The sequence below is a fragment of the Medicago sativa genome, chromosome 6 (genome assembly GCF_051527215.1).
Source record: "Medicago sativa cultivar Bolivia chromosome 6, Bolivia_mono, whole genome shotgun sequence".
Lineage (NCBI taxonomy): Eukaryota > Viridiplantae > Streptophyta > Magnoliopsida > Fabales > Fabaceae > Medicago > Medicago sativa.
Window position 1 is genome coordinate 53092475 of NC_140754.1, and position 9866 is coordinate 53102340.

Below are 9866 nucleotides of genomic sequence, written 5' to 3' on the forward strand. Positions count from 1 at the left end.
AACTTCAATTAAAGATATGCTACCAATATCATAGGTAGATTTCTTCCCTGGGCAACTGTCTTCGAGTCAGCATTCTCAAAATTGCTGCTGAGCAATAAAGACCTGTTGGTAATAATAAGACAAGAATAGAAGCTGTATCAAACTATCTTATCTTACTATAAATCTATTACGTAAATTGCTGCTACATTGAATTCTAAACCACCTTTGAATGATTGATGTTAATCCTTTCTACATTAAGCAAGCAACTTTAGTGCTTAGAGATGCATACTTTTTGAGAGAGATAGTAGTAGAAAATCGATCTTTCCACTGACATTCATGATATAACTTGGCCACCAAAGGTGATGTGTGACATGTAACATGGGACTCTTAATATTAATATCATCTTTGTTTCTATTTTGATAGTGTCCCTGTCTGGCCCAAATAGGCATAACAAAAGGGAAAAACAAAAGAACACCGATAAATAAAAATAAAATTACAAGCATTTTCTTCAACCAACAACAATTTTGAAATAAAAAATCAATAATGTACCAATACAATTTAGGCGAACATCGGCATTTTGAGTCTTCAAGAGAACATCTGCCAACATGTACAAAAGCTTTGAAGCTGGTGTCGATGTTGTTTTATCTTGGTTTTTTGTGTGTCAAACATTGATTACGTTCGAACCTTTTTAACCTTTGATATCTCATTTTTTCTTGGGAAGGGAAAAACAAGCAAAACCCTTGAGAATCGAGGTCCAGGAGTTGTTTTCGCTACGGGAAGGTGTTAGGCACTTATAGGAATATTGTTTCCTTGCCTACGTACCCTTTTTAAGGGATCAAATCCACCGTAGTTCTCTTCCAAAAATGTTTTTTGTTTTTGTTGATTGATTTTAAGTTTGAAAATGGGATTTTGAAGAATAAGAGAGAGAGGCCTCAAGGGCATAAGATTTGGAAAAATGTGCGGTGGAATTGGTTATTTTGCAAAGAAAAGATCTAAGTATGATTAGAATTCATTAAGATTTTTGTTCAAGAAAATAAAGGGAAAATCAATGGGATTTTGATCCCAAAGTTTATTTAGAAAAATATTTGAGTGAAGTTATTCATATTTTTTGGAAAAGAGAATTTTTCTAAGTGTCGCGATCCCTAAGCATACATCTAAAGCATACATTCCCTAAGCATACATCTAAAGTAACCATGTGATATGTGTGCATGTGTCGGTGCTTGTGTCGGTGTACATCATTAGAGTCCATTGTCCTTTACACATGCCCTAGTTTACATTCTATGGCCTTGGCAAAACTTAAAGTGCAAGAAACAAGGAACTAAGAATATAAGATGGAGGATGAAATGTTCATGGATGAATGAAACATGAAATGAAAGGGTTAGTAGCACAAATGATATAATAGCAAAAGATGAAGCAAGTAAGGTATAGCAAGCATAAACACATTGAAAGTTGACTCTTTTAGACATTTTGAAAGGGTAGAATCATAGGAAAGAAATAAGGCAATGACATAGAAGTAATCAAGGGATTATGAGCATGTATTTTGACATATTTTGAAAACAAGAATTCATCAAGAGCAAAAGAAAGATTAAAATGCAAGAAATCGACATAACAACATGCTTTAAATAATCATTATGGACTTTGTAAAGTGTGAATCCAATGATCTAATATCATAGCCAAATTTTTAGTCATGATACAAGAACCAAAGGGACTAATATCTCACAAAATTCACAATGATTCCTATGAACATAGTTACCACATTTATTTCTACATTTTTTATCAAGATTCAAGTACAAAACTTAACAAGCAAACAAGAATGAGAATCTCATGCACTGTCCATGTTTTGGAGGTAAGATTTAACATGCATAAATTCAAGAAACACACACAAGAAAATACTATGCAAGAGATACATGATTAATTTGGAGTTTTTTTCAACACTTTAAAAAAAACGAAAATCAATGGATTAACAAAGAAATCAATACATTTTTCACATATATTTTTTTAAAATCCAGATTAATCATGTATTAATGCTAAAAACAATTAGAATTAACAAGAAAAGCCTTGCAAATTTTTTAGAACATTTTAGTATAAAAAATGTTCAAACAGGGGGTATAAACAGCAAGATTCATCACAAACGCACTAAAAGGGGGGGTTCATGTAGCAGGGGGCCTGGAAATTGGGCTCAAATGTCAAAAGGGCTGGTTAGGGTTGAAAAACGGGTCGAACCGGTTCACAGGCCTATATAAGTCCTTGAACCGGTTCCATATGCCATTTCCAACCCCCGTTTCTGTCTCTAAAGCTCTCTCTCCCTCTCACTCTAGCTCTCTCCAGACACAACACGTCGGAGATGATGAAGCCTGGCCGGAAACTGGAGAGTTCCGCCGGAAACTTCATCGTCTCCGATGAACACAAACGTTCTTCAAACCCTAACCTTACGAATCTAAGCCAAACAGACACCAAAACGCTCGGATTTTTAAGTTAAACATCAATCTGAACCTCACAAACACCAAAAATGAGTAGATCGACGTAGATCGACGGAGATCTTTACGGTTTTGATGATTTGAGTTTTTTTTTAAAACAAATTTTGGAAATAAACACTCACAAACCTTCGATCTACGCTGATCTGTGAACGGTGAACAAGAACGAACCCTAGATGTTTAAATTTGCGAAGAAAGAACGACGGAAGAATAGGAACTAAGAACTTACCACGTTGAAAATGGAGGAAAAAAGGGAGAAGACGATGGAACACCTCGATCTTCTTCTTCGTGCTTCTGGTAAGAGATTTCTAGCTTGAAAACCGAAAATAAATCGGTACTCTTCCCTCTTCCTCCTCTTCTCACTTTCGCGAACTTTCTTGAGCTCTTCTGGTGATTTCGGAGTTGTTGAGTGTTCTGTGATGTTAAGCTTTGTAGAAAATGATGAATTCGAAACTGATTTGATGAAACGATTATTGAATCGAATTCGTTTGTGGTGGAATTGATGAGAATTGATGGTTCAGTGTTGAATTGGTGATGATTTGATGTGAATTTTATGTTCTGGAACGGTTAGGGTTTGAAGATTCTTCAAACCTTCATCGTTGTTTTTGAAATTTTTTCTTGGCTTTGATTCATTGATTTGGGAGAGAGAAAAGTAAATGTGTTTTTGTGATGTGGCAATGAATGAATGGACCTTGTGATGACTTGGCCTTTTATAGGCTGACACTTGTGCACTCTGAACCAATGGCTTGCTGCCACATGGACTGTAAATGTAACAAACTTTGACTGATCTCTAACTGCTTTGACCTTTGGGCCTTTTCTGCAAAAAAGGAAAAATACAAGGACTAGACTGCAATTAACAATACTAGACTAAAATGCAATTTTAAGACTTTGAAGGACTGAAATGAAATTTAAAATAAAATTGGAATAAAATTTGGTAAATTGGAAAAAACGTAAAGTGAAACCAATAAAAAACACAAAACGGACTAAAATGAACCAACTACATAAATGAGGTACTTTAAAGTAACCTCTCTCTGTCAAAATTTCATGTGAAAAGACCAAACTGCCCCTAGGGACTAAACTGACTCGAAATGCCACAAATGCAATTTTAAAATGGTTTTTTAACAGGGAATTAAGGCAAGAGGTTATTCAAACAAATTGAAAAGACTCAGAGAAAATTTTTAGGGATTAAAAGAGTTTTATCACTGGAAATGACTAAAATGCCCCCAGGGGCTGAACTGACTCAAAATGACTTTAAATGTAATTTTTGAAATGGATTTTAACATGGAATTGAAACAAGGACTTATACAAACCAATTGAAAAGACTCAAACAATTTTCAAGGACTAAAATGAGTTTGAATGCAGGAAATGACTAAAATACCCTTTTTCATGAATTTTGCAAATAATATTGAAATAAAATGCAGAGAAATATGCAATTGATTAAAGACAAATTCAAATGACTTAAAATGCAAGTAAACATAGACAAACACAGTTGAAAAGATTTTTAAAACTAAATTGGGAGATAAAGCAGAGTAAAATATTAGTGCAAAACAATAGCAAATTGGCAATCTTTTAAGAGTAATAGACATATATCAAAGATGAAAAAATATTTTGAGCAAGTATTTTTAGGTCCAAAATTAGGGTATAACAGCTGCCCCTATTTAAGTTCCTTTGTCCGGAGAGTCAAGAGACGAAGTCTTTGATTTGACGGGACGAAGATACTTAAATATTAACATTTGCACTGTTTTTGGACATAAAAATACGCTTCCAGATTTTCAAAAACATGAATGCCATGCAACATTTTGATTATGGATGCGAGACAAACAACTGGGGTCTACAGGGCATGTCACATCACTGGGGATCTAGGTAGACATTGACAGGGTAGACAGTCCAGGGGACAAAAGATAGGTACAAGCTGCTCTTTGGATCGAACTTGCCACTTGACCAAGAAATACAAACAAGAGATGGGTATAAGCTGTTCTTTGGATCGAACTTGCTACTTGACCGGGGATAGAAATGTGAGACAGGTACAAGCTATTCTTTGGATCGAACTTGTCACTTGATCGGAAACATAGACATATAGGAAGATACAAGCTGTTCTTTGGATCGAACTTTCCGCTTGATTGAAAACACAAACAAATAGGTAGGTACAAACTGTTCTTTGGATCGAACTTGCCGTTTGACCTGGAGACATAGACAAAAAATTTGATAGAAGCTGTTCTTTGGATCGAACTTGTCGCTTGATTGAAGATACAAATAGATAGGCAGGTACAAACTGTTCTTTGGATCGAACTTGCCGTTTGACCGGAGACATAGGCATATAAGCAGGTACAAGTTGTTCTTTGGATCGAACTAGCCACTTGACCAATAACAAGATACATTGAAAGTTTGAATCAAGATATAAATTGAGGGTAGATTGACATTGACTTGATTTGAAAATAGACATGACCATTATTGTTGGCCCAAAAGCAAATTGAGAGTGAATTTGACAGAGGCATTTGAATTGAATTGGGAGTTGACACTTGAAAGAGACATTGAAAGTTGAAAATAATCAGAGACACAAACATAGACATAGACATTGAATTGAATTGAGAGTTGAAAATGAATTGAATTAGAAGTTGAGATTATGTTGAATTGGAAGTGGAGATTGAGTTGAATTGAAAGTTGGGATTGGCTTGAATTGAAATTGAGATTGAACTGTATGAATGCTTGAAATGTATGAGCACATAAAATGCATGATTATGCATGTATGAATGCTTGAAATGCATGATTGGTTTGTAGTTTGACAGAGAAGTTTCACAAAGACAGACGAAACATTGGAAGATTGGGCACGTAGTGGCTCGTGCTATAACGTATACACACAGGAATCCTCTTTGGAGAGACCGTCGTTGAGAGACGTATCGAAGCCATGGCTGAGGGCAATATCTTTACAAAACCTGTAGAAGAGGGACTTTGGAGGATTTTTGATACAGGTCGCCATTGTTAGGCGTGCCAACATTGGATGTTCGCATCTGCGGTCAATGCTTTTCATTCTTTCGTTCTTTCATTTTTCATTCTTCAATCCCATTTTTGCCTGAACCGCCCTTTCGGGTTTTCGATTCTCCGGGAGTAAATTCTTTTCATTGCCCCATTTTTGCCTGAATTGCCTTCATAGGATGTCAATCAGCGGGGTGCTCATTTTTGCCTAAGCCGCCCTTACGGGTTTTCGACTTAGCTAGCTTTTTATTTGCATTTTTTTCAAATTTTTCTTTCATTTTCATTCTACTTTTTCATTCTTACCATTGACCACAGATCATCCTGGGGAACAACTTGCTTGTAACATGTATTGAAATAGACATTGACACTCATTTATTCATGTATGTTTCACTGGAGTGTACCCTATTGCTCATGTTTGCTTTCAAAATAGACGGGAAAGATTTTTCAATTTTCAAAAATGCTTGTTTCAGACGTTGACACTATCAAATAGAAAGAAAATATTTTGTATATAGCATTGAAAGTAGAAAGAAAATAGAGTTTCAAACAATAGCACAGGCTCAAATTGATGTAGAAGAGTGAAAGTCAGCCAAAGGCATAACTCCACGGATTTACAAAGCTTGGAAAATGGTAATTTTATTGGTTGATGGTACATTGAGCACGATGACCGCTACATTTCATAGAAATTTTGAATTCACAAGTATAAGAGCTTCTGATGAAGACAATCATTGACAGTTGCAGGTGCCCCAAGGGGTGATGGTGATTTGCCAGATATAGTTACTTGTCTTTTGTTGTCAATCTCATTTTTGCATGAACCGCCCTTTCGGGTTTTCGGCTCATCGAGACGCTCATTCTTGCCTGAGTTGCGTACAATCTCAGCGAGCTTTTTCATGTTCATTTTTTTGTCCCTATCTTTTGCCTGGATCGCCCTTTCGGGTTTTCGATCCACCGGGAAGCGCATTTTTGCCTAGGCCGCCCTTTCGGGTTTTCGACCTACCACGCTGTTCTTTTCATATTCCAAGACAAAGTATTTCTTGACTATATCGGCATTTACAGGATTCGGAAGTTCAACACCATCCATGTGTGTGAGAATCAAAGCACCACCAGAGAAAGCCTTCTCGACAACATAAAGACCTTCATAATTAGGTGTCCACTTGCCCCTTGGGTCGGGTTGTTGGCTTATCCTTCTTTTCAATACAAGTTCGCCTTCCTTGAATTCTCGAGGTCAGACTTTCTTGTCAAAAGCATTCTTCATTCGTACTTGATACAACTGTCCATGAGCCATAACATCCATACATTTCTCTTCGATCAAATTCAACTGGTCATACCGACTTTGACACCATTCAGCCTCAGTTAATTTTGCTTCCATGATCACTCGCAGAGACGGAATCTCTACTTCCAGAGGGAGAACTGCTTCCATGCCATATACCAGAGAAAAAGGCGTTGCCCCGGTTGAACTGCGCACTGTAGTACGGTAACCATGCAGGGCAAAAGGTAGCACCTCATGCCAGTCTTTGTAAGTAGTGACCATCTTCTGAACAATCTTCTTGATGTTCTTGTTAGCGGCTTCAACAGCACCATTCATCTGAGGTCTATAAGGAGAAGAGTTGTGATGTTCGATCTTGAATTCTTCACATAAAGCTTGCATCATGCTATTGTTTAGATTGGAACCATTGTCAGTGATGATCTTGTTAGGGACACCATATTGACAGATGATGTTATTCTTGATAAACTTCACTACCACTTGCTTGGTCACATTTGCATAGGAAGCAGCCTCAACCCACTTGGTGAAATAGTCAATTGCCACCAAAATGAAACGATGTCCATTGGAAGCTTTTGGCTCGATTCTTCCGATCATGTCGATGCCCCACATAGAGAAAGGCCATGGGGAAGATATAACATTGAGGGCATGTGGAGGCACATGAATCTTATCAGCATAGATTTGACATTTGTGGCATCTCTTGGCATGTCTGTGGAAGTCACGCTCCATAGTTATCTAGTAATAACCGGCTCGTAATAGTTTTCTTGACATGGTGTGACCTGTAGCATGGGTCCCAAATGTGCCGTCATGTACATCGTGCATCAATTTCTCAGCTTCCTGTTCATCAACACATCTCAATAAGACCATATCATAGTTCCTCTTGTATAGGATTTCTCCGTCCAAAAGGAGCCTGCTAGCCCATCTCCTCAAAGTTTTCTTATCTCTATTGGAAGCACCGGGTGGATATTCATGATTCTGCAAGAACTGTTTGATATTATAGTACGAAGGTTTTCCATCATTCACATCTTCATCAGCCTGACCTGGCATATTTTCAATAGCAAACACATGAGCGGGTCTATCGAGACGCTGCACCTTGATTACGGGCACGTCATTCCAGTGATTCACACGGAACATGGAAGGCAAAGTAGCAAGAGCATCATCCATCTGGTTTTCATCCCGAGGGATATGGTGCAACTCAACCTTGGTGAAATATGTCAACAGACGTCTTGCATAGTCACGGTAAGGGATCAGCTTCTCATGATGAGTCTCCCATTCACCCTTTATCTGAATAATAACAAGTGCAGAATCTCCATAGATGTCAAGATGCTTAATTCTCATATCAATAGCTTCTTCAATGCCCAAGATGCATGCTTCGTATTCAGCCATGTTTTTTGTGCATTCAAAAGTTATTCGTGCAGTGAAGGGAATGTGGTGCCCCTGCGGAGTTACAATAATGGCCCCAATCCCTTTACCATAAGCATTAACAACACCATCAAACACCAATCCCAACTTGCTATTGGGATATGGCCCTTCATTGATCAGTGGTTCTTCACAGTCTTTTGCTTTCAGATACATAATCTCCTCATCAGGGAAATCAAACTTAATCGGCTGGTAATCATCAAGAGGTTGACAAGCAAGATGCTCAGCAAGGATACTTCCTTTGATTGCTTTCTGAGCTTTGTACACAATATCATATTCAGACAACAACATTTGCCAACGTGCAATCTTTCCAGTAACAGCAAGCTTCTCAAAAATGTACTTGATTGGATCCATTCGGGATATCAACCAAGTTGTATGATTCACCATATAATGACGCAGGCGTTTGGCAGCCCAATCTAAAGCACAACAAGTCTTTTCAAGCATTGTATACCGAGTCTCACAGTCGGTGAACTTCTTGCTCAAATAGTAGATAGCATGTTCTTTCTTTCCAGTCTCGTCTTGTTGACCGAGAACACAACCCACAGAATCATCTAACACTGACAGGTACATAATCAAAGGCCTTCCTTCCACTGGCAGGACAAGGATAGGTGGTTCCAACAAGTACTCTTTAATGCTATCAAAAGCTTCCTGGCATTCGTTATTCCATACAACCGGCTGATTCTTTATGAGTAATTTGAAAATTGGTCCACAGGTAGTAGTCATGTGAGATATGAATCTTGAAATATAATTCAGGCATCCGAGGAAACCTCTGACTTGCTTTTCAGTTTGAGGGGCCGGCATCTCTCTGATGGCTCGGACTTTGTCAGGATCAACTTCAATGCCTCTTTGACTGACAATGAAGCCTAGCAACTTTCCAGATCTTACACCAAATGTGCATTTGTTGGGATTCAACCGCAGCTTGTACTTTCTCAATCTTTCAAACATCTTTTTCAAATACACCACATGCTGCTCTTCATCACTTGATTTCACAATCATGTCATCAACATATACTTCAATCTCTTTGTGAATCATATCATGGAACAGAGTAGTCATACCCCTTTGATAGGTAGCACCAGCATTTATCAAGCCAAACGGCATCACTTTATAACAGAACATTCCCCACAAAGTGATGAAAGACGTCTTTTCTTTATCTTCTGGTGACATCCGTATCTGGTTATAGCCAGAGAAACCATCCATAAAAGAGAACACTTTAGACTGAGCAGTAATGTCAACAAGCACATCAATATGAGGCAGTGGGAAGTTATCTTTCGGACTGGCTTTATTTAAATCTCTGTAATCAACACACATTCGAACTTTCCCATCTTTCTTTGGTACTGGTACAATGTTGGCAATCCACTCAGGGTACTCAGCTGTCATGAGGAAGCCCGCATCAATTTGCTTTTGCACCTCAGCCTTGATCTTAAGGGCCATGTCTGGATGGGACCTTCTCAATTTCTGTTTGACAGGAGGACATTCAGGTCTTGTCGGTATCCGATGTTCCACAATCTTGGGATCTAGACCCGGCATATCTTCATAGGACCATGCAAAGACATCTGGATAATCATGGAGAAGCTGAGTAATCTTCTTTTTCACTTCTGGCTCAAGTGCAGCACCAACCTTGATCTCTCGCTTGTTCTCTTCAGTACCCAAGTTGACAAGCTCAATCTCTTCCTGGTGAGGCTGAATGGCTCTTCTTTCTTGCTCAAGCAGTCGAGTGATCTCATACGGTATCTCTTCATCATCATCCTCATCTTCAGCTTCAT

At 38.2% G+C, this 9866-nt stretch overlaps 1 protein-coding gene across 1 annotated transcript; it reads right to left on the reverse strand.

Moving 5' to 3' along the window:
* Window positions 1-7419: 7419 nt before the first annotated feature.
* LOC146915630 (uncharacterized) lies at window positions 7420-9866 on the reverse strand. Its single transcript, XM_085721401.1, has 2 exons — window positions 9804-9866; window positions 7420-8787 (listed from the first exon to the last, which is right to left on the reverse strand). The coding sequence occupies exons 1-2, from the start codon at window positions 9864-9866 to the stop codon at window positions 7420-7422; spliced, it is 1431 nt and encodes a 476-aa protein (XP_085577527.1).